The sequence below is a fragment of the Haemaphysalis longicornis genome, unplaced genomic scaffold, assembly GCF_048455015.1.
Source record: "Haemaphysalis longicornis isolate Haplotype H1 unplaced genomic scaffold, Haemaphysalis longicornis Haplotype H1 scaffold_14, whole genome shotgun sequence".
In the NCBI taxonomy this organism is placed as follows: domain Eukaryota; kingdom Metazoa; phylum Arthropoda; class Arachnida; order Ixodida; family Ixodidae; genus Haemaphysalis; species Haemaphysalis longicornis.
In genome coordinates this window covers 55,153,739-55,179,437 of record NW_027526245.1, presented here as the reverse complement: position 1 = coordinate 55,179,437, position 25,699 = coordinate 55,153,739, and the positions used below count along the sequence as shown (strand labels likewise).

General features: G+C 47.4%; 1 protein-coding gene and 1 pseudogene across 1 annotated transcript in view; one reads left to right on the top strand and one right to left on the bottom strand.

The window, feature by feature from the left end:
• Nucleotides 1-2,396: 2,396 nt before the first annotated feature.
• The window catches only part of LOC144165285 (oxamate amidohydrolase proenzyme-like), a 41,238-nt gene continuing 17,935 nt past the window's right edge, over nt 2,397-25,699 (bottom strand). The window contains exons 4-5 of the mRNA XM_077695410.1: nt 23,525-23,619; nt 2,397-2,666 (exon numbers count right to left, since the gene is read on the bottom strand). Of these exons, the coding sequence (XP_077551536.1) occupies nt 2,423-2,666; nt 23,525-23,619 (339 nt within the window). The 3' untranslated portion in view covers nt 2,397-2,422. The remainder of the gene's footprint in view (nt 2,667-23,524; nt 23,620-25,699) is intronic.
• On the top strand, nt 8,460-9,457 carry LOC144165113 (uncharacterized; annotated as a pseudogene).

Sequence of the window (25,699 nt, the reverse complement as noted above, 5' to 3'; positions counted from 1 at the left end):
GTTGATTGCCCAAGGGGCTAGGTGGACAGTGAATTAAAATCCCCTATTAAAACCCTGTGTTATAAGATCGCTTCCAGTTGGAATTATTGGAGTACGGGGGAACGAGCCGATCTTGCTCGGTGGCTCGGGTTGCTCGAACCCTTGGGGGACTAATCATCATTGTCCAATCTGTACGGGAGGGGTAACAAAAATATTCTATTTAAAAGATACTATTCTAATTCAAGTGTCGCGAGTTCATGCTGCCACCTCACGTTGGGAAGCAGCTGCCCGTGTAGTTGCTTCTATGTCCTGTCGCCTGCATATACTGTCGGGATATGCAGGCGACTTGTGTTTGTTGTGTCTTCCAGTAACCTCGTTCCACGATGCAGAAGATTCAAGCTAGTGCTTGACGTATATCTAGATGGAATATCGAGGCCGCGTCCCCCTGTGGTGCAGCTAATAAATCGTGTACACGTCTTACGACTAGCTGTGGTTGGGCGTGACGATTCGTTTTTTTTTTTTCAAGAGCTGCTTGCACGCCTCTTAAGCTGATCGCAGATAGGCTTGTTTGCGTTGCAACGGGCCCGGAAATACGCGGGACATAATGCACTGCTGGTGGTGCCAAGGAAAAGTATACGTTCCGGGCCCATGGCGCCTGTCATTATTACGTCGCCTAGGTAACTGAGACGTGGAATGATTCTAAGCCAGCGTCCCCAAACGTCAGAGATGCGTTCCACTGCATCAAGGTATTACGTGTACTGCTGTTTTTGTGGTGATGTCATATTAAACCCTCGTAATTACCCCTTGTGAAAATAAAATTTTCAGTTCGCGCTGGCGCGACATGGCATATGCAGTTGAAAATCCACCCTTCCAGGTGGCTTGGCTCGGTCGGACCCGTAGAAGCTATCTCACCGCAGTCGATATTCCACGAGAGTCCGAAGTAACACAGGTTACTCTGTGTTAATGCTACTACTCTCTTTGTGGTGTAGCGGGGCCGAAAGGTAAAACATTCTTGGGCTTATCACTATAATAATTCTCAATGTTATAAAGACAGGCAAGTTGCCACATCTATGCAGGATTAGACCATTCCCTTCCAACAGAATCGAATAGTGTAGACGAGGCACGCGCGCTTTTGAAGCAAATTCAGACAGAGTTTAGAAACTGCGCAAAAACTTGCAATTATCTATGAAAACCATGATAAAGACGGTATCTTCACAGTTTTGGTCACCTTGGGGTTCACACACTTTCAACAGCCGCCCCCCTCCCAAACAAGAGTATCTGCGATGTTTTGAAACACTTAGTTGCGCGGGTGTTGTTAAGGTTGAAATACACGTGGCGTTGGTTTAGTGTGTACGCTCCCAAAGCGCCACAAGAGAAGAGCTGCTACAATTTTATGTTCGTCACCTCACGCCTGTACAATTTTATCCGAAGTAGGGGTTATACTGGCGTCATGCATTGCTATCGCCATTATACTATTGAACAAAACACCTTGGAATTTTTTGCAATATTCGTGTACGTAAAATACAAACAGTTAAAAATAGGACGACAAAAAGATGTGTGATGACATGAGTTGCTAAACTGATTCCTAGGGCATATTATAAAATATAAAAATGGTTACGTCAACATGGTTGTGTCCGAAAAAGTGTACATGCGACAAGAATTTCTGAATTATACCTCATTGTAATTATAACTTAAATACTTCACTGTACATGTGAAATATTGTTGGGTGATTTCTGCACGAGGTCTATTAAATTGTGTAAAATGAGTTTTTTCCCACGTATGCCATGAAGGTACACTGCATTCACTATATGGCGGCAGTATCAAACGCATGTTTCACGACCGAAAGTTTGCACGCACTGTGCAGACCAATCCAGATATAGCGGTAAACGTCTAAAAGGCTGCCAGCGCAAGCTATACCAACAAGGTTACCGTTAGTGTTGACCGCTGCAAATATAGTGTTTACCGCTACTAAAAGCATTCAAAGAGTAACGTACAACTCTAATAAGAGTTTTTCAGGGCAACTTTTGTCGCCTTATCAGATAGAACAACAAAAATATTTGCTCTAGAAATTATATAAGGCGAAGTACCTTGGTTGTCCCATTGTGTAAGGCAAAGAAACTGCTACGTAGAGAAAATCTATCTAACATTGCCAAGGCGCTGATAAAGTACATAGTGTACCGGTCACTTTATCCAGAAATCGGCAAACATACAAACTGCACTAGGAAGCTTTTCGTGACCAAGTACTTTTGCTCAAAATAATATTTGCTTTACTTTTATGGTTGCCTCGATTTAATCCTGAAAATCACAATCGCTACCGGCGAAGGTTACAGCAGAGAGTTTGAAAAAAGTAGCACCACGAGGAACAACGCAGCGCAGGTAGCGAGGCAGTCAAATAGTCGTCCTATATATATGTACGTATATATTTGCTCTTCCATAGAAACTTTCAGTATCCAAGAGCGGCTCCGTTACAGCGGGGGTCGACCCCGCACCACAGTGAAATTCGGCTCTTGAATGCTTCATTCTGCCGTTCCTGCGGGATGCCGAGGTTGCGACCTCTGCACAGCACGAGAGCGTGGCCCACGTTGAAAGGGTGACCATCTGGATACACTTGGCCCACTTGATGACCACGCATCCTTAGGGCATGGAGAACTTGCTTAGCCATAGAAGCGTCCATGCTGAGAGGACCACTGCAGGTCAAGAAAATACGTTACACTGGCCACAGTACTCACAAAAGGTATATGAGAACACTTTGAGCTAATGGGTGATATCTAGTTATACACAAACCCACTGACAAGCGTACTCACACAAGCACACTCACGCGTCGCACACTCACTCTCACACGCACACTCACAAGCACATTCACACATCTAGGTTTTACACGAGCACACGAACAAACACACTCACACGCGCACGTGAGCAGAAACCTTTTTACAGCGAAATTGTCCGTGAATAGAATCCAGCAGACTATCTCCGGCAACAGAGCAACGTACACCAGAAAAGCAGGAGCACGTAATGACACTTTGTGGCGTTCACACAAATATCCCAGATTGCAAAACTGAGCGCCGCCCCCCTAGGCTATTAAAAAAAATTAAATAAAGAATCCCAATTGCCTTCATATTTTGGCACTGGGCGGCTTTCAATGCTCAGAAAAAAATTTCTTCCCAATAATGTACTCCTGTTTAGATATGACATTTTCTTCCAGGGAGGCGATGTATGTTAGGTTTTCGTAAGCTGTCTTCTCCACATTACATAAGGAACATCAAAGGTTGACTGCCACCCACAGGTGGAGTGTGATTAGAAAAAAAAACTTTAGTTGTTGTTTAATAGAAATATTTTAAAAATTAAGCGGAAATCAGTCGTTAAAAAAGAATTCTCTATTACGCTGAGCTCCAATTAATTTTGATGATTAGTTAGGTCTCAGTCAAATTGTAAACGTTGCAGAAGTACTATTTTCTGTCCATACATGTCCGCCTACGGGGTGAGAATTGTTAAAAAAAAAGCATTAGCTCTTGTTGATTAAAATATTTGGAAAATTATACGGAAATCAGTCGTTAAAAACGCATTGATCATTACGCAGTCTCAGTTACATTTTGATGATAACTTATGTCTCAGTAAACTTGTAAACGTCAGAAGTACTGTCTTTTGTCCATGCATGTCCGCCTACAGGGTGAGAAATTTTACCTAAAATAGCCGCAACTATTTTTTGGCGGAACTATCCGGAAATTATAATGTGACAATTACCAGAAAAAAAGGAGTCCAACAGGACATACCACAGGTTTGCTACTCATCTTTCCTCCCAGGGTGAAAGAGCACTAAGCTTTGTTTTCGTCTAATAGCAGCTACCAGTTACCTGTGCAAAGGGACATAACCGTGTAATCAACGGGTCACATTGATGAAAGCACAAAACTTTCACTCAGAAGAATCGCACGGAAGTGCACTTTTCTAAAAACTCTGGTCATATAAATAATTACCCGAATCGACAGGCAGCGTCATTTGACTAGCATGAATATTTTTGGCCCCTAATACTCTCTGTTCTTATGTAACCTTATGTCAAAAATGTACAAAATAATTAGCCTACTTAAGGAATAGCATACTTAGCTGCGTCACTTCCTTTCATCAACTTGCTAATGAGACCTACGTTTTCCCAATACTTGAATAGGGCGCTTGCTAAAATTATAAGTTTACCTATTTGAAGGAGTTTAAAGACAAGACAGTTTGTGTCATTTTTCATAAATAGGATCATTTTATAACCTGAACATTAAACAGAATAGCACAGAACTATGTTTTACACGTAAGGCACCTACCGCAACACTGCGCAGTTGCATGTCTATGACAAATACCTTTGTGGTACATCTGATCTACGGCAGGCTGCTATCACACCAAAAACCGGAGAAAGGAGCATGCCAACTAACTCAAAACTGGCATGGGCACATGATTTCGCTACAGGTAAATGTGTTGAGGCGTTCAGCGCAGCTTTTAGATCGCAGAATCAAGAAATATGTAAACACGCGCAGCGGTGAACACTGCCAATCGTTCGTCACCTTCAATAGGCGCATCGCGGCCATAAGCAGTGCGTAAGCGGCGTTATAAAAAAAACTCAGCGCCCACTCACGGGTTAGAGGATGATGACGAGTGAATTAGTGTTGCGTGATGTAAGAGGCGTCTTATAGGGTAATTATCACACATTTTTCCCAGCATAGTTCTGTCGAAACAACAGTTACAGCAGTTTTCTCTAACCATGCTTTCTCCGTAGTATGTGATGTATTTGGTGACAGCACAGAGTAATTGTGAACTTTTAGGTGCGGAGTACCTTAGAGCAGCACAATGCCCGTCCGGGTTTGTACGCATGGCATTTGCAATCGCAAAAATTCACACAGGCACCAGCTGGATTCGAGGTTGTGCTTGGTAGACCAGACAGAGTTACTGTCAGTCGTCTCACCCCTACGACAGTGAGTTATTAAATGAGAGTCAAAGCACTTACTCCCTCGCTTGTAACGGTGCGGAGTACCTTATGACCTCTCAATGCCTGTGCGCGTCCATCGGTGCTCCCACCACAATCAAGCGAAAATCAACCGAAATTCGATTTGAGCGGTGAGTTGCAGTTTCATTAACGAATATTCAAAGTGCAACTCACGGCTCAAATAGAATGGCGGTCGGGGTGCGAATCGGATGTCACTCGGGTCGCAACTTGAATGTCATTTAAAGTCCCCGTACTCCGCTCCCTAGCCGTCATCGACAGAGTGGAAATTCTGCCATTTATGCTGGTTATATTTGATCTAACTTTGACAAGCAATCACAAGTCTGCCTAATGATACAGCCGTTTTTGCGGCTAACTGTAATGTAATTGGTTTTGGGATATTTTTATAAGCCAAGAGTTAGAGCCATTCTCTGTAATCATACTCCCTCCCTATGTAGCTATGCTTTATTCTGCAACCTAGCATGTAGAAAAGGCAACTTGCAATAACCAAGCGTACACTGGTCTTTTTGAAGTCGGCTTTACCTGTAAACACAAAAGCAGTGCTGGCAAGCCATTCTTGCAAAAGCAATATAAGTAACCCTACATAAAGATATTTATGGCTTAAGTCCTTCTTATTTTGAGGCTTTTTTGGAAAGCTGAAGGAATGGCGCCCAGGTTCCCCATCTCGCTGATTCAAGTTAACGGGGCACGGTGGAGCTACGCCACCCTGCAATTCCTGTCTACAACGCCTCGTTTTGAAAAGATTATTATGTATTGTAATCACAAAAAGCTTCGTTGTGAAAAGTGCCTGCGCGGTTAGAATGTATTTCTTTGATATTCGCGACCCCTCCATCTGCAGCTATTTTTTGTGTCCTTTATCTTTCGACTACTGTGTGTAGGGCTAGCTGGTCGAACATCTCTGTATATATTGCTCCATTTTCTCGAAAAGAGGCAGTTGTTAGCAAGCGCTTTCAAAGGCCTTTTTTTTCTCTGTCCTCTTTTTGCCCTGTTACGCTCTTACTTGAACCCACTCTCTGTATTTTTTTGTTTTGCTTTCGGGAGATGTGGCCTAGATTGTGCCAGATACATACATACATGCATACATACATACATACATACATATATATATACATACATACATACATACATACATACATACATACATACATACATACATACATACATACATACATACATACATACATACATACATACATACATATATTTTTAAGGGGACGACCATGGCAATGTACATCATGTTTAACACAACACGCTCGTTTACAGATGTAGTAGTTTCTGAATTTCCCAATAATAACTTTAACAATGTACATTATCTTGTTTCAAATCAATTTACTAAAACGGCCAAGGTGGTTGGACACAAATGATTCATTGATTGTCGTTAGGAAGTGCTCACTGGTGGTTTGCTCCGTAATGAAAGTGACGATGCTGGGATGGGCGTACTCAAATTCACGAAAACATTTCAACTTTAAGGTCGTGGATCCTTGAGTGGGGCAAGAGCTATGAAACAATGGCTGACGATCAAGATACTCTCTAATGCGAAATTTGTGTGCAGCGCGAACTGCAGTCTTCTAGGTAACGGCCAGGGTTGCGAGATCTGGCAATTTCGCAGAATACTGGCGAATTGTGCAGACTCGTGGCGACAGAAATTTCAGTGCGGCGACTTGGCTGCTTTCGGGGTCCTTTCATCATTGGTGATTTTATATTTCCCGACCCTTCTAACGATGCCTCTTTTCACAAACAGATACCTATATGATCATTCAGTGCACTTAGGCCGTCGAGACAACCTCAACAAACGGAACAGAACAATCTTTCAGGCAGATGACGGAGATCTGGCAAGGTCTAGATGAATGAGTCACTCAAACACTTCACCGTACAGCGCTACATACCGGCACAAACCGAAATTCGCCTTGCTCTTTTTATATCCGACACATGGGGATGTATGGATATCATCAAAGCCTTCAAGAAACGCCGTGGGTTAACTTGTAAAGTTTCAGTACTCACGAGAGCTTGAGATTTCAAGAAGAGTGGTGGGAAGTCTGAATGACAGTGTTAAATAGGCAATGGAATGTAAAGAGGTAGGGAAAATTGGTAAAAGATGGTGTGCAGCAAGCGCCCGTTTTAAGGTTTTCCAAAGCTTTGAACGCTTTACTTAAACTTGATTATTTTAACTTTTTTTAAACAGTACTCAACAAGCCTCGCTTTCTGACACCACAGAAAACGAGTGAAATGTGTTATATGGTTTCCAACTTCTCGCCATTTCTGCATTTTGTCCGCGAAGGTAATCAAAGAAAACCTGCTACCATCGTCTTGCGGAGCATGTTGACTTTTCTGGCTCGTTTTCAAACACTCACTTTAAGGTCTCGGCCTTTTCGGTAATTTGGGCAATTTTGCGTCGAATTTTTCTACTGCGGACTTCGCAACCCTGGTCAAGGATAATAGATTCAGCGTCTTGGTTTCGGAACTGATCGCGTGAGGAGCGAACATACGGCCGGCCTACAGTGCCGCTTTCTTCTAGTGCGACGATGCCGCTGTGAGTGGTATTTTACAATGTGTGTGAGCCTCCCAAGCGAACGTCAGCTATTGTAGGCCGCTACTCCAAAGGCGCGAGGTGCGTATCCGGAAGGGGTCACAATGTGTTCTAGGGGATGGACCGCGAACTGCGTCTCAGGAATTTAACGCGTCATTGTCGAGCGTACGGCGGCACGGGCTTTTATGGCGTCATCTCGAAGCACGCCTCCACCGCCGCGCATGTTTTGATGCCTCCCCCTCGCACATTTTGGATGCCTCATCGCCGAAGACCGTCTCGCACAGCCTGAGCAACGCCATCTGTATAATCATTGCCTAACGCGTGAGCAAAAAATGGCCAAATATACAATTTCCTGTTGCTCTCTCCTACTCTTTCCGGCTCCGCAGCCTTCGCGCGTGCTTTCATGTCCGTCGGCCAGCGCCGCTTCTCGGAAACTATCCAAAATGGTCGAGAGTTTGTTTATCGTCCTCCCAGCGGCGCTTCTACGCCTTCTTATTTTTCACCATGCCTCTCTGTCTTGGCCTGCACTATATCTTGCTCCGTGGCCTGCACTGATAAAACGACCTTGGCGACGGACGCAAAATAACTTGTGCTGCCGCAGGCTGATACCTACTTTGCGCGTTTACCTACTTGGATCACCGTCCACGAAAAGATCTGCGTGAGGCATCACCCCTCTGTTTCTTTGCGCATTTCGCCCTTGTTTTGTCTCCGCTGTTCACACTCCTCATCGGTACGCACTTTTAAAATTGGGGAATGTACAGTAGAAGCGCCCGGACAGCGGGGCTGGGCCGTCAGCTGCTTATACTTTTGTTTTCTCTAATCTTGTGAAAATTACAAGGAGGTCATATTTATAAAAAGTAATGGTAGAAGTGAGAGCATCAACAAAATCTGGGCACACGATTTTTTGTTCCCGAAATCCTCCAGAGACACAAATATCATTAAAATAGTGGTGGCTGTTATATTGAGTTTCGGTTTACTTTTATGTTCTTTCACCCCCAGGGACCGCGTCTGTTCTTTAGGTATATGATCAATGTGTATATTCAATGTGTATTTATGTATATATTCAATAAACGGCTTTTGTACGGTGGTGCTGCCGGTGCTTACGTCCTTCGCAAACACCACATTGGCGACGAGGATGGGATAACGACACGTCAGGCCACCTTCAGCATCGAGTGCCGTCCGGATCTGCCCCACCATGAGTTTCTCCGGCCTTGCTCCACCGCCGCCGTTCCTCCCGGCGCCCGGCCGTCCGCCATTTCCATGGGAGCAGACTACCTTCTAGTCTACCTTCTAGCGTCCGGAGCAGCTGAGTTCCCACCAGAGCGACGCAAGGCCATTCTTCTGCATTGTTTGGGGGCGGAAGGGCAGCGTATTTACCGGACTTTACCTGCAGGGCAAGCGCCGCAGCACCAGAACCAGCAAGCGCCGCAGCACCGGCAGTACAAGAGAAGCCGGCAGTACAAGAGAAGCCTCCCGCGCCCGCTACTGACGAGTACGAGTGTGCATTCTTCCCCTTCCGGCAGCAGTTTTCGACGTCGTGCAACGTTGTCGCCGAGCGTCATCGTTTCCACCGCCACAGCTAGCACGCAGGCGAGTCCGTTCATGACTTTGTTGCTGCTTTACGGGAGCTCGTTTCGCATTGTTCGTTCGCTTCACAAAATGATGCTCTGCGGGACCGATTTGTAGCCGGCGTTGCTTCCAGTCGCGTTCGTGAACGGTTGATGCTCGAGGGTTCCTCCCTTTCGTTCGATAGCGCAGTGCGAATCGCTCTTCAGTTTGAGCAAGCAGCTGAAGAGCTGAAGGAATTTTCTGCTTTGGTCGAGCCTGTTGCTGTACGGCGTCGTCCCCAGTATTCGCATTCTTCGCGAAAATTCAATTCACAGCCACGAGAGCATTTCCAGCAGAACTTTCCAAGCGCGAGGGGTTCACGTGCGCCGCAGGGGCCCCGCCCCCCCTCGGCGAGACAGAGATAGCCGGTCCGTTTCACCGCACTGTTTCCGTTGCGGCTCGCGGAATCACGGCGCATCAGCGTCGCAGTGCCCAGCGCAGGCAAAGAAGTGTTTGTTTTGCGGTATCAAGGGCCACTTTCAGAAAGTATGCAACCGCAACCGACAGATGCAAGGCAGGGTTCGTGAAGTTGGATTTGATGACGATGCTTTGTCACATGAAAGTTCTGAGCATGTTTTGACTGTGCGGCATCCCGCTCGCAGCGCAATTTACATACAAGTGCGCGTAGCAGATGTCAAGTTCGCGTTCGTTGTTGACTCAGAGTCGTCTGTTTCAATTTTGTCGGATCAAGAATTTCGCCGACATTTTCAAAGCCGTTTGCTCCAACCAGCTCCCCACGTCACCTTGTTTGACTATTCTAAGCATCCAATTTCCATCTTAGGCTGTTTCCAGTCAGACGTTCAATTTAAAGGGCGCTCTGCCCCACTTTTTTTCTACATCGTCCGCGAAGGAACCTGTCTGAAGGGCCTTGACGGCATAAAGGCCTTAAATCTTCGAATTCAGGGCTCCACTCTCGAGTGCCTGCGCACGTCCGTTGCCCCGTCGCCGCGTGTCAATGACCCGACACCTTGTCACATTCCAACGCAGTCAACCCCAAGAGAAATCCCAACAGACATTCAGGCTGTTGGACCGACAGCCAATCCGGAAATTCGGCATATCGGTCTGTCGGTCTGATGGCAGCCTGTTGGCCTGATGGCAGTCTGTCGGTCTGATGGCAGTCTGTTGGTCTGATGGCAGTCTGTTGGTCTGATGGCAGTCTGTCAGTCTGATGGCAGTCTGTCGGTCTGATGGCAGTCTGTCGGTCTGAATGCAGTCTGTCGGTCTGAATACAGTCTGTTGGTCTGAATGCAGTCTGTTGGTGAAGCTATAGGTTTGATGACGAGATTGACTTAGGACACATGCTGTGAGGTGTGGAACTGGTTTACAAGTCTGGCAAGTATGTAGGCGTTTTAGCAAAATAAAAATAGAGAAGTTCATTTCGTGCTGCTCACTCATTTATTTGCGCTGCATGTCGCCGTGCTTTTGCGAAAGGTGCTTTCGCACCACCTTTAGCCTGGCTTCAGTGGGCTCCGCAGACGCAGCCTGGCCACATAGACCTGAAAAAGAGCTGTAGATAGAGAGAATTAAGGGTTCAATGACCTTGTGAACAAAAGACCATGTGGTAAAAGGGTAACAAATATTGCCAAACAGGTTGCCAGTAAAAAGCAACACTTTGGGGAATAAACTAATACCCTGTAGCATTTTTTCTTGCAAGCCAACCCATGCTGGGCCCGCAGCAAACCATTATTCATGAATGGCATTCAGGCACAATAGAGAGTTTTAGCAGTCCGTCGTTCCGTTGGTTACATTGTTACAGGGTTGCCGGAACCGGTCTGCGCCTGCGCGCGCAGAAGGGCGAGGAGGCGTGGACATGGCGAAGGCAGGCGTGCGGAACTTAATTGATTGATTGATTGTAGGGTTTAACGCGACGACGCAACGCAGGCGATGAGGCGCGCCGTAGTGGAGGGCTCCGGATTAATTTTGACCACCTGGGGATCTTTAACGTGCGCCGAAATCTCGTACACACGGGCGTTTTTGCTTTTCGCCTCCATCAGAAAAGCGACCGCCGCGGCCGGCGTGCGGAACTAATCCCCCTACTGTGAAGAATGCCTAAGTGCCCAGACGGGCCCCGGTAAACACGCTAGCTACGTACGTGACGGAACGGACGGACTGCTAATATGTGAGACCATTTATTGTGCCAGAAGTTTCATATTAGGGGATGCTTGCTTTTGCTAAATTATGAGTTAGCTATGAGTTCTGATGCCAGATATCACATGCAATACCTTTCAGGGATGTGACCTTCTCTGGTGTCAGGGCTGGTTTGGGCTTCGTTTTTGCATGGCCCTTGTTCACTACGTTCCGGTGCTACATTAATCTTCTGTGCAGATTGCCTGTTTCGCCAATGTACACTGATTTGCATTCGGCGCACGGAATCTAATAAACAACACCTGGAAGCTTGAAGCGTGAGAGGGGGTCTTTCACGCTGACAATGTCAGAACGTAGCTTGCTAGTGGGCACGTGCACGATGTGCACACTGTGTTTCTTGAAAATGCGTGCAAAAGCTTGATTGATGTGTAGGACGAGAATTGCAACACCTTTTGACACAGGCCTTGTGGACGCTTCTGCCTGCTAATGTCAATGCGGATTCCTGCTAGTCGCCCTCTTAGCTTCTTTTTGAATACAATGCTTTAGGCAGCCACAAGGACTGCATCCAAACGTGCAGTAATTACCTACGTCCCACACATCAGTGAAACTCTCGCACGCATTTTCAAGAAACGCAGTGCATACATCGTGCATGTGCCCACTAGCAAGCTGCGTTCTGACATTGTCAGCGTGAAGGACCCCTTCTCACGCTCCAAGCTTCCGGGTGTTGTTTATTAGATTCCATGCGCTGAATGCAAATCAGTGTACATTGGCGAAACAGGCAATCTGCACAGAAGATTAACGCAGCACTGGAACGAAGTGAACAAGGGCCATGCAAAAAAAAAGTGCACTGGCAGAGCACCGTGAGAGGACGGGACACGTGGTCGACTGGAACAAGGCGAAATTACTGACAACTGAGTGCAATCTATCTTCTCGATTACTGCTCGAGTCCCTCATCGTTCAGACGACGCCCAACATTATCAATATAATGGATGGCAATCCGCACCATATCTATGCAAACTCTTTGCGCCGCGTAATGCCCAATATATAGCTTCGTTTTCCACGACACATGCTCACCGTGAACAAGCACCAAACCGTTAAATGGGTTTTTTGACTTGGTCAGTGACCTACGTTTCATCATTGCAATAATGCTTTTACCTGCCTACACGGCATTTTGTCAAACACTGGACTACACTACATGAGCCATTGCCGTTCTTAACCTGCACCAGAGTATATAACCTTTCACTACTGCTATGAGATAGACCCATAAACGCACTTCAATATGGCCTTTATATTTAGCTCTTGGAAACATGCATAATTTCACCTTTATGTTGCACCTGCTACAGCAGCAGGTAATATTCCAAAAACATGAAGAAAGAAAAAAACGGTGGTTTAACACGCCAAAGCTACAGTCGGGATATGGGGAGCACTGTAGGGGAAGGCTTCGCATTAATTTTGACCACCTGGGTATTTTTGTGCGGACCGAAATCTCAAAACACGGGCGTCTTAACGTGTTGCCTCCATCTGAAAAGCGGCCACACCAAGCGGTATCTAACCAACATTCGCCTCCACAGGACACCAACCTATCCACTGCAGTCAGTTAAACATATGAAATAAGGCGAGCTTTGGAGTGAAAATGAAAATATTAATCACACGTCTTATTTTCCCAATTGATCTACCTTTTGAAATCCACCATGCAACCCCCCTCCCCTACCGGCCTACCAAAACACCTTTGTCTCAAGAGGTAATCAGGCTGTTGTTAATGAAGTAAGTATTTACAATTCGAGACTTGCCACCGTTAAAGACATGCACTTTGTTTTAGAGTTAAGCGACATTAGCCATTTGCAGCACCAGGAGTTAAAATTGTGTTAAGATCAGATTGAAAGCATTGACGGTAGTAGTTGAAAGAAATAAATTACAACATCATCTGCAAATAGACCTACATGGGAGGATATGCAACATGGAAGATAGACAGGACCAAGCAACCTGCCTGGGGGACAACAAAGTGGCACAACCAAAAGTATACAGTTATTAGGAGAAGTAAACTGCATTTGAGAAGAATGAAAATCTTTCGCTCAAGTGAGGACATTAGGGTGAAGTTTGAAAAGTAGTCTGTGGTGTGCAATGCGATTGAATGCTTTACAAAAATCGAGAGAAACTACCGCAGTTTGTAAGCCTGCGTCAATGGATCAATGTCGATCGTGAACAAATCCTGAAAGTTGCGTTTCTCAAGTAACCCTTGTGAAAACCGTGGTGATATTCGAATGTGATATTGTGATTTTATAAATAATTAGCCACCTGAGAGTGAATGAAATGCTCCCCGACCTTGCATATGGTGCTTGTTAGGGAAATTTAATGGTGAAGTACAGTCTCCTGATTTAAAGATTGGTGCTACCTCGACTATCTTCCAATTATTGAGAATAGTGCCTGTCATGAGAGACTGCGAAAAAAGCGCTGTCGGAATTCTACAGACTGCGGGATGTACTTTTCGGTATAGTATGATTAATACCAGTATGATCTGAAGTAGATAAAATTGTTAGCTTACTTAAAATGGAAAGTAGTTCCACACCAGTTTTTGTTGCAAGTTCAAAACCATATCGAAAGATCATAAATGTTTGCTTGGCTTGATTACATACGAATACTTGCTTCAAAGTCAGTCCAATTTCTCTTTTTGCCATTTAGTCATCATTCTCTTCAATATCTCTGCTAAGCAATGACACACTCCGAACGCACAACACTGCTTCATGAAAATGTTTCAAATAATCAGAGGCCACAGCACTGCTAACAGGTATACATCATGGCAGGTTCCACAACATGCAATAACTAACCTGAAAGTACATAATCGGTGGGTGCACCGGTATGGCAGCAGTGCCTGGACCGATGTGTCGAGCAAATGCGCTGGCTTCTGAACGGGTGGTCCAAGCGGCCAGATGATAGATGAAGGAATGATCATTCCTGGCGGCAAAGCGTACAGAGCACCAACGAAAGGCCAGGCAGTACTTGGGTACAGCAGGTGCAGTGTCGGTTGGCCAAGGGAGGCCCTGGCAAAGCTTTCGAAACTGGATTGGAAGGCAGCCGACCCAGGACAGCCAGCAGCAGCACCTGCAGGTGCATAATCTGAGTGTGCTGACACTTGTTGAAATACAAGAAGAGCACACACAAAGTACGAATGCTTACATCAAGTAGATTTTTAATCGCTTAAAGACAGTAACCTCCAAGGCACTAATAAGAACAATCCCGGAACACCCCAAGTGAAATTTAGGTCACAGTAACAATGTATTTAATAGACCCGCAGGTACTGTGAGTGGGGTATGCATGATATATGCAAAGCTCACTGCTGAGCTAATTTGCATGGAACGCATGCTAGCAGCTAATCTGCATCCCTTGCTTTCAATAGGTTCTGGTGTGTGATAGTTGAGGCTCCTCCATTTCAATGTCTGACTTGTATCTGCACGTTCAATTCTCAAATATAAATCGAGTTGAGTGAGTGCCTACAGCTTTCTTGTTAGTCTCTGTATGGCCTGCGGTTTTGCGAAAATGAGAACTTGCGAAATCGCTCAATTTTCTGCACTAATTTAAACAATAAATATGCCTCTGATATCAAGCCCCAGACTTCCCGAGAGCTACTCTGACGGAATCGGCAGGCGCCTCGTAGGCGTTGTAAAATCTCCCCCACTACCCCGAGACAAATCTCTCCCACTACCCCGAGACTATGCTAGCTCCCTGCGAGGCCACATGCGCGCATTTCACCTTCAATTTGCACGTATGTGAATTCTATACCTCTATGAACTCTCAGACGGGCGTCGTCATATTCGTGCCGGACTCGTGAAGCTCGGCAACTTCAGGCGTCGTGAAATCGCCGCAATCGCTCGCTGGCGCGCGGCCCGAACTCTCACCGTTTCCTGCCCGTGCATACTATTTTCTCACTTGCACTTTCCATCTGTTTAACTACACCTCCTGCGTCCTCATCTCTTGCCTGCTTTTCTTCCAGCACTACTCCGCCAGCACCCGGTCGACGCGTACGCTGTCGGGGTGCGTCGGCGAGCGATTTCACGACGCTGCGGCCGAGCGTCACGAGAACAGCACGCATATCGCGGCCCGAAGACCGCAAGGTCGCAACGGCGGCAGCCGGTCTCGCGAGCGCAATAGCTGCGAAGCGCAGTGCACGGAATTCGGGTAGGGGGGGAGACTTCACACCACCTACGAGACGCCAGCCAAAGAATCAAATGTACGCTTTCTTTTTTTTTTTAGCAGACGTGTACTACAGCGCGAGCATCGTAGCCAAGGTCTAGCTTCAGCGTAAATTGATGCTGACTTCTGCGGAAACGGTGGACCGGGCGCGAAAAAAGTATGCTAAATCACCTAGGCTCTCAAGAGTAAATGAGATGGGGGTCTAGTGAACCACTGAACTCGTTCCAACCAAATACAGAATAATAAAAAATGCGTACTTACCCTAGCAAAAACGATGTTTCCGACGTACAATTCTCCTTCACTGTCGTCTTCATCTCGCGGACACGAACAGGCAGCAGGCTTTGTTCGAACGCAATGTCATCCACTTTTGACGCGAACTATTTTATGCGGCGATGATCGTTCTTCCCGGGTCTCCATGTTCGACACACGCGTAGGTTGGAAGGGTAGACATCATCCATAAAGCTTTTATAACTATGATTTAAGCTTGAAATAGATAAAACTGAACCAGCAACCACTCGGCACAACACGCCGTGAACAAACACACAAAAAGTGAGAGATAGTTGCCAGACTTCAATAGCAGCACCTTTATGTTTGACAGAAATTGTGTTAGTGCTGTAATAATGGTAACTATCTTTCTGATTTCAAAGTTTGAAAGGTGTTTATAACTTGAATTTGAGGTTTTTAAACGCAAAAGTGAATACACATACAGTAACTGACATATATACTGATATTGTAAAGAAGTTTCGACGTTTGTTTTGGTTTTGTTTTCACGGCGGGCTTCTCAAGGGAGAAGGGGCGAGACAACAAGCTACTTTGGGTTTAGGAAGAGGGTGGTAAATGTCGGCGTGATGTAAAGCAAGCAACAGGCGCTTACCCTGGTCTTAAACAAAAAAGCTACAAAATCCTCGCCCGAAAAAAAAAAAATGCGAGGTTCGACGAGGAATCGAACCATGGACCTTCAAAACAGTAAGCAGATGCGCTACCACTGAGCTATCTTGACGAGCGGTCGGGGCTCGCCTAAGACAACTGTATACTTACGTAAGTTGTCAACGAATCTTGTCGTTTGTGTCTAGTTTATGCTGCATTTTTGAAATTCTGGCTGTCCTAACGCTTATTTCTCACGCACCGATCTTGCAGACGAGGCCACATTGCTAGCGCTGCAAGCGATTGAGCCAAAGCTCCCTTATTAGACTCAAGAAAAGCTATCGCAGGTCAACCCGACCTTTTCTGCGCAAGCCACGGTAGCCACGAATGAAATGGAATGTGCCGCTAGAATTCTGGCGTTGATAACGCTTGTTTGTCCGGCACCGTCTTGCAGACAAGCAACGTCGCGCTAATACTACAAGCGATGTCACTCCGGGCATGTCAGGCGCATCAAACCCGTCGTGTAAAACGACTGCTAACAGTGCGAAAAACTCTGAATTTGTAACAAGTGGGGATAATGCAAGGCAATATTAGATAGCGACCGAATCATGCAGTAGCGGCGACATCATAGGTACAGCAAACAGGTACCGTGGACGGCAGCGACGAGCAAAAAAGATTTTACAGGGGCCGCCCCGGGCGGCCTGCGCAAAAAAGGAAGATAGAACCCCTGCATACACGCCCTCGAAGAAAGCTGTACAGCCGATTCAGTTTGTTCTTGACGAAGAGCAACCGAGGCTGCAAACAAACTATTGTGCTTGCCGTGGTATGAGCCAAAGCATATCTTGACATCGTTATGTTATCGTCCGTCTGACTGTTACTTATTGAAGGGAAAAATCAGAACACAAACGTTGACGTTTAGCGTCTATGCCACGCTGCTGTTTAGGCCCTAAAAACACCTTCAGGGCGTCTGTCGGTTCTGTCTGATGGCGCGCTCGCGCCGCTGATTACCAACAAGGCGTCTGTTGGCGTTCACTGATCGTGTTGGCGAGCCGGTAAACGCCATCACGGTTGAACTCCCTGTCGGAAGACTACGCTGTTGGGACGATAGAGTGCCGACAGAGCTTCTTATTGGCCCTACAAGCGCCATCAAGGTTAAGCTCCCTGTTGGAAGACTAGGCTATTGGAACGATAGAGTGCCGACAGAATTTCTTATTGGCCCCACAGGCGTGCTGTCAGCCCAACAGGAAAGTCTTGTTGGACTTTTTGTCCGGGAATAGAGCAAACCAGGCAAGCAAACCTTCCCCCAGCCTTGGCACACGAATTCGGTTCACTTTTAAGCCCTGAGTTGGGTCTTGCTAAGCGGTTCACCCATCGTGTCAAGATTCGGCAAGGCGTGCAACCGGTATCTTCGAAGATTCGCCGTCTTCCATATTCACTTCGGGAACTAGTGTCGAATGAACTTCACAGGTTGTTGAGCCTTGACATTATCGAACGTGTCGATGCTTCTGAATGGGTTTCGCCCATTGTTGTCGTTGACAAGAAAGATGGCAGCATCAGTATTTGTGTTGATCTTCTGGAGCCTAACAAGGCTGTTGTACCAGACAGCTTCCCGTTGCCTCATACAGAGGAACTTCTTCATGCCTTGGTAGGCGCGACACACTTCTCAAAACTTGACTTGGCTTCTGCCTACCATCAGGTTCTTTTGCACCCTGACAGCAGGGACCTGACAGCCTTCATTACACATGAAGGGCTTTTTCGGTTCAAAAGAGTTTGTTTTGGGGTAGCTTCTGCGCCAGCGGCATTTCAGAAGATGATGGCCATAATTCTTGATGGCTGCCCTGGTGTGTTGTTCTACATTGATGATGTGATAGTCTTTGACAAAACTGCAGAAGAACATCTTTCGAACCTAACAATGGTCTTGCAGAAAGTCAAGGACGCAGGCCTGAAATTGAATGACAAATGCCTCTTCGACGTTCCCGAACTTTCTTTCCTAGGCCATAAGGTCACGGCGCAAGGCATCTCACCGCTTCCAGAGGAAGTTGACTCGGTAGTTAACACTCCAGTGCCAACAGACGTTGCCGCCCTCCGTTCATTCCTGGGTCTGGTAGAATACTATTCCAAGTTCGTTCCACGCTTGGCCCAGGTGGTCGAGCCTATGCGTGTCCTGCTTCGCAAGAATGAGCCATTCGTATGGTCAGCCGAGGCAGACGGCAGTTTTCGGACGGTCACGAAAATGCTCTCTTCAAGTACAGTTCTACACATGTTCGATCCCACACTTCCAGTCATCGTGTCAACCGACGCTTCCGACTGTGGGCTGGGAGCCGTCCTGCAGCAGCCAAATGGCCCCGAGCTCCGCACAGTTGCTTTCGCGTCTCGTAAGTTGTCATCAGCGGAAAGAAAGTACTCGGTCGGCGAACTCGAAGCATTGGCATGCATTTGGGCGTGCGAACGATGGCACACGTACCTTTGGGGTCGCCATTTGAAGATTCGAACGGACCATCAGGCGTTGGTATCGTTGCTGTCGTCGCAAGGAAGTGGAAGAAGGCCACTCCGAATTGCACGCTGGAGTGCACGACTCCTATGTTACAATTTCACTGTCGAGTACCGCAAGGGGTCCACCAACACGGTGGCAGATGCTCTTTCTCGGCTGCCAGCTCCCACGGCGGCGGCAGAGCTGGCCAAGGAAGAAGAAATTGTGTCGTTGGCCGAGCCGGCTTGCGTGACGAAGGAAGACATCAAGCAAGCCGTCCTCAACGATGGCTGTCTGCAAACTGTCAAGTCGTTCGTGCTCGGTTCTTGGCCACCAGAAAAGTCCGTACCCGGGGATGCCAAAGCTTTCTACTCTGTGCGCGAAGAACTTTCTGTTGTTGATGACCTTCTACTGCGCGCAGAGCGCCTCGTTGTTTCGTCCTCGCTCACGGCTTAGTTCATCGCCGTCGCCCACGAGACACATCCGGGCATCACGCGCACAAAGGCGCGACTTTATGAGCTGTTATGGTTGCCACGAATCGATAAGCAAGCTGAATCTGCTGTGAAAAACTGCCACATCTGCCTGGAGGCAGATAAGTCCGCCAAAACATCGCCAGCGCCATTGCAGCCTGTTGACTGGCCTGAAAGGCCGTGGCACAAACTGAACCTAGACATTGTTGGCCCATTGGAACATGCACCTCACAATAGCCGATTTGCTATAACGCTGGTCGATTACCATTCCAAATGGCCAGAGATATATTTTTGCAGCGACGTTGCCACAAGCACCGTCAAAGACTTCTTAACCAGTGTTTTTGCTCGTGAAGGATACCCGGAGGAGATTGTTTGCGACAATAGGCCGCAGTTCCCTTCACGTGAATTTATCACGTTTCTTCGAAACCGAGCCATCAAGCTGTCTCATTTGTCTGTATACTACCCTTAGACGAATGGGCAAGTCGAGAGGTTCAATCGAACTCTGAACAACTTCATTCAAGTTTCACTCCTCGAAAGGAGACCTATATGACAAGCAGTAACGGACTACCTCTCTACCGCTGTACTCCACAGGCTACCACTGCGGTTGCCCCAGCAGTTCTGCTGCATGGAAGAATGCCCCAAATCAGATTCGGTGTTGTGGGGTTTTCAGCACCAGCTTTTGCAAAAGACCCAGCAAAGGAACTGGCGCGACTGCGCCAAAGGGTCCGGCTTCAACAACAAAGCAGCAAGGAGTACACGGACTGGAGGAGAGCTGCTACGGAACCGAAGATAGCTGTGGGTGATTTAGTTCGATTCAAGAAGCCGTCCGTTCGCTTCAAGGGGAATCGCTCCTTTTCCTCGCCAACTGAAGTGTTGGAGAAGAGGAGACCTGCCTCTTTCCTACTTGCAGATGGCCTCACATGGAACGCCTCCAAGCTGTCACGGGTTCCCGAGAGGGGGACGAGCGCTCCATACCAACGTTCGAAGCTACCTGCGCCGCAGCTTCCAGTTCGAGTGGCGCAGCCTGCCCTGCTGCCGCCGCTCTCTCCCGGGTTGCAGCCGCCGCCCACTGGCGTACTGCAGCCTGCCGTACCGCAGTCGCCTGCTCCTGATCCGCAGCTGCCTGTTCCGGAGCCTGCCGTGCAGCAGCCGCCTTCTCCTAGGCCGCAACCGCGGTCTCCTGGCGTGCTACAGAGCTCTACGAGCTCACTAGCATCTCCGGCCATGCAGCCGGTGAAGCGTCCCCATCGGCCGTCTCGAAAGCGCCGGCCATCGGCTTGGCTCAAAGACTATCAGACGCATTAGTTGTCTGTGTGTATAGAACAGTGTGTATGTAGAGTGTAAATATGTACAGTGTATGCTAGGGGTTTCTAACACTTACTAACAACTAATCACTAAGGGAGGATGTTATATTCAGTTTCGGGTTACTTTTATGTTCTTTCACCCCCAGGGGGCTCGTATGTTCTTTATGTATATATTCAATGTGTGAAGTACAATAAACGGCTTTCGTACGGTGGTGCTGCCGGTGCTTACGTCCTTCGCAAACACCACAGCAGTACCATCCGAAAAAATCGTTCGTCTGTTCGCTATTTGTCTACCGACAATATAAACTTGTAACTTGGCGGCAGAGCAAATGACAAGAACCATGGTTGAAAATGAAGGGATGTATTAAAAGGTAGAACGGTCTATGTACGGTATTTACTGGGCGGCCATTAGAGAGCCAGTGCAGGGTACACCAGAACTTTTTTTGTCGTCGTCGCTGGTCCTGTGTAATGGCGCTTAGTGGTATTGCCCACCACAAGGCCTCGTGAGAATATGTTCTTACACTATTTCAGTTTTACCTCAATTAGGTATCTTTCGCAAAGTGCAGCAAGTATGAAGCGAGCGACACGTTGCACGAGATCCTAAGTGCGCGCCAGAACTAGCGGCCAGTCGCGGCTCAGATGTGAGCGAAACGGCTCTTAAAGGGGTCCTGAAATACCTTCCGCCGATGCGTGGATACCTTCCGCCGATAAAGCACTGTATTAGGAATCTCCTCCCGCAAGAATGTTGTTAAAGCGATGAGTATTAGCTGAGAAATCATAAATGAAAAACCGCGCATTATCGTACCGCCGCGTTTCCTCCTCCTTTCAACTTACTCTCCGCTGTTGACGGCGAGAGAGCCTTCCCTCCCATGATGCTGCGCTCCTCGGCGCTGACGTACTTCCGCTATTGCGATGCTCACACAGCCGTCTGCTACGGGCAAGCTTTGTTGACACCATGAATCCCACACTCCACTCAAGGCTGGAAAAGCGAACGAAAAATCTGGCCGCATGTGTGCGGCTGCCTGGCCTTGCCCTTTCGCGGTGGACGTTGCTGCAGAACTTTGCTATCGGCGGCACGTGACTTTTTATCGGCGGCGAACTCGCAGCCGCACGGGGAGGATTGTGCGCTCGCTCCCTTGGATGCACAGCGCACTGTTTATCCAAAAAGCGCCGTATCAGATGCGGCCCCGCTGGTGCCGGGTCTTATTTTGTCGCGGTGGTAATTCCTGCTGGTGGCATGTGAAAAGGGCATTTTAAACCGATACGGAACCCGTGCACAAAACGCCAGTTCAGCTTGGGGCGACGCGTGGTGGAGAGCGGCAACGTTGGCAAAACATGCTCTGCCGCGGCTCTGAGCTTTCTAGCCCTGGAGCGAGCACCATTTCTTTGACAATATCAAACATCGGTTGCCCTGGCAACAAGGCACAAACCGCTCTAGAAGTCAGTTACGGTTGCGTGATCCCGGTTCAGCTTGGGGCCCCACCTCGCGGCATATGGGCACTGCAGGCATGCCACTCACTCTCATTTGGAAGTGCGAGATGCGTTTGGCATTACAGGAGGCGATGGTGTATGTGTTGTGGACGCCTTTGTTTCGCGATGAAATGCGACGTTGTGCTTCTGCGGGTGGATAGTGCTTCCCATGGTCTGGATTATCTTTCTCGAGCGGCGTACTACTCAACCTCGCATGGGGTATGTGCAGTGTGCGTGGCTAAAAGCCATCTCGGCTTGTGCGCCAGAGTTAAGTGACTTGCTGTTCGTCCCCGCAAACCGCGCGCGAGGTGAGTGCCGAATTTACGAGGGGCAGGAGGAGGCAATCCATCGTCTGTGAATCGCGGTTCGGACTTCCAACGCATGTTGTGACGTGACGTTGTGTTCGTTCGAAACGCATCTCTGGATTGTTTGGAAGTTGAATAAAATGTATGCGTCAAACCCGGGCATTCGGCTCAGGGCGTTCTCTGCGATTGCAAGAAAGGGGTGCCACGGGGCTTCAACGCTTTCTTTATGAAACGTACTCAAGTAAGAGAATATCCATGTCGTGTTATGGCCCTGTTGCATTCAATACAAACGGTTAAGCGTTTGTTTACACTTGTTTCGTTTGTCGTAAAATGTCCAAGCACTCCGGCACTCCGCTGGCAGATCAGCCCGCGAGCCGACACTGAGCAGACGACTCATCTCTTTGCCGGAAGTGCGTGAAAAAGCCGCCCAATAGCAGGATGTCTAGCTCATGACGAACATCTGGGAATCGATGACGTAGACATGTGAAGATGGCGGCGTCCAAAACCACGAAGGAAAGGGTGAGAAAAAAGCGACGAACTTTGCAACAAATGTGTGAGCTTTCCGCTGCGCGTAAAAGAGTAATACTTGGCACAGATGATGTTGACGACCCAATCTAACGATTGCGCTAGTCAATTTAGTGTGCTCAAAACGCCTTTCAGGGCCCCTTTAAAACCCAACAAGCAAGCTGACAGGCACACGTCGTAGAAGTGCGTGCAGCGTTCGCGATTCGCCACGTAAGGAGGGATGTCAGCCGGCGAGCACCAGGTAGCGGATGAGTGCCTTAACTGTGCGTCCCTACCCTTCACACTGAAAAGCGCCTGACGCGTTAGGCAATCTTTATACAGGCGGCCTTGGCCTGATCGGACCGCCCTCCCCTCACACTGTCTCCACACTTTCTTTCTCTGTTTCTTTCTGTCAGGATGCACAACGCCCCTGCCAAACTACAGTAGCGGGCGCCAAACTGCTGGACGCTAAAGGGAGATATAAAACTACAGTTAGCCAGGCCATATAGGTCACTGTCAACAACCCCACACAATGCGCCTTATTTTTATTCTGTTCTAAAAATTTTTCTCTTGTTACACGAAGAGGCGCACAAACGCGACTCATAAAATTATAGTGCTGATGGAAAACCAACTTTAGCCTAGGAACTTTCTGCGTGCGGGATTTCATGCTGCGCTTGTGTGCACGCCCACTGGCAGTTTTGTGACGAGGAAACCTAAAACACTGTTGTGGTCGTAAGATCATATTTCAGCATGTATAAAAGTGGTTCCTTACTCTGGGCACCCGCGGCAGAAATCACCAATTGCGAACCTGCCTCTGTTGACGGATTGCTGCGGGTCCATTCCAAGATGAATCATATTCATGAGAAGCTGCAACAAACGAAAAAAAAGCTGGAGTTACTTTTCTCTATTAAGCAGACTGTTTTGACTTCGCAAATGAGCAAATCGACAGAGAACTCGAACACTGAAGCATGCACGATACGCGGGAAGCGGACTGATTACCATACGTCGAGTATTCCAAACGCGTCGAGCACCGGCATAATGGCGACAAGAACGTAGCCGGTCCATCTATTACTAATGCAGCTGTTGAACTTTCATCCAAGGCATGCGCGCCAGATAGGAATAAGCTCCAGCAAACAGCTACAGAAAAAGGTTCGGCCGTCGATGTCGCTTCAAGGCAATGGTAATTTATATGGAATTTCCGCACGTGTGTTTGCAGAAAAAAACAAATATTTGTAATCAAGAATTTGCGCTCTTGACAATCACAGCTTTTGCGAACACAAAAACGTTCAAAGAAAACACAGTAATTGAACATGTAACGATTACGTGTGTAGGTGGTGACAGATATCGTCATAGTTCTTTGTTTTATTTGAAGGAATCTTTCTCGCCCGAAATAATTTGTAAATTAGGCAGCATTGTCTCGACTGTTCCAACAATTATCTGTGGTACGGCACACGCATTTGTTGCGGGACCCATACGCTTACCTTATATGTATACGAATTTTATCTAGCACTTTAACATCGACACGCTTACCTTATATGCCAATGAGTGTAATAAAGCCCTTTAATATCGCCACGCTTTAGGTACGTTGGGCATATATCAGGTAAAAGTTAACTAGACAGAAAAATGCCTTTAGTGCTGAGCATTTCAAACTTTCACGGTGGCCTCAATATAGTGAACGCGGCTTATACATCTCAAGGTAGGCAGCGAGGCAGTGGAAGTGGTAAGCGAGCATATCTACTTATGCCAAGTACTGTCCCCGAATACGAACCATGAGGCAGACATAATTAGAAGAATAAGAAGGGGCTGGACTGCATAAAGCCGGTGTTCTCAGATACTGAATGGCAGCCTACCGTTGTCCCTGGAGATGAAAAGTGTAAAACAACCGCATCTTACCGGTACTCACCTACGGGGCAGAAAACTGGAGGATCACTAAGAGTGTTCAATTTAAATTGAGGACGACTCAGCAAGCAATGGAAATGAAGATGATAGGTGTAACATTAGGGCAAGAAAACAGCAGAGTGCGTCAGGAAACAAACGCGTGTTAAGGACATCGTAGAAATTTAGGAATTAGAAAAGGGTGTGGGCAGGGCATGTAATGGGAAAGCACGATAACCGTTGGTCATGAAGGGCAACCGAGTAGTTCTTTTGAGAAGGCAAGCGTGGCCGGTAACGACCCAACCTTAGACGAGCTCACGAGATCGAGAAGTTTGCAGCGATACATTGGTCGCCTTTAGCACAGATCCGTGCTTATTGCAGGCCTATGCGAGGTGTCTTTGCTCTGCAGTAGGCGTAGATAGGGCGATTGTGATACGTTTCAGGAGGAGAAAGACATGATACTCTCCTGCTACTACAAAATCCTGACCACGCAATCTATTATGTTCTTCATTGGTGACGATCTTTTACAGTTGGATAAATGCAACTATCTATGCCCAACCATGAATACTGGTCACTTTCTTGTGTAATCTGTTGATTTGCAGTGCGTTTTTGTTCTGTTAAACCCGGGCCTACGTACATAAAATACCTTTTACTCTTCGGTTTCATGTAACGAAAACGCCGATTTTGTCTAGACATGGCTCGAAACATCATTTTTACATTGCCGCGAACCATGTACGGGTTTGTTTATTTATTGTTTGTTTTTACCGCCCGGCCACGCCTGGCTCTGTTATCGGTGTCCACACAGCCCGCCTTTCATTGTTTATTTTTAGGCCGCACGTGCTACCTCATTCAGATAAGCAGACTGTTTCGCCCTAACGGCACTAGCCCAGAATGATCTTCTCTGATCTAAAGTGTTCTGGATGTAAATCGACGGTTCCAGAAATTTCGCGACAAAAGAGGAGACGCCGCGGCATTTGATCGCCTACGCTCGCTTGCGTACACGTCACATTGCTGACTGCTGCTTCGCCGCCTCTGTAATATTTGAGTTGTTAGGGGAGCTCAACTTTGCTCC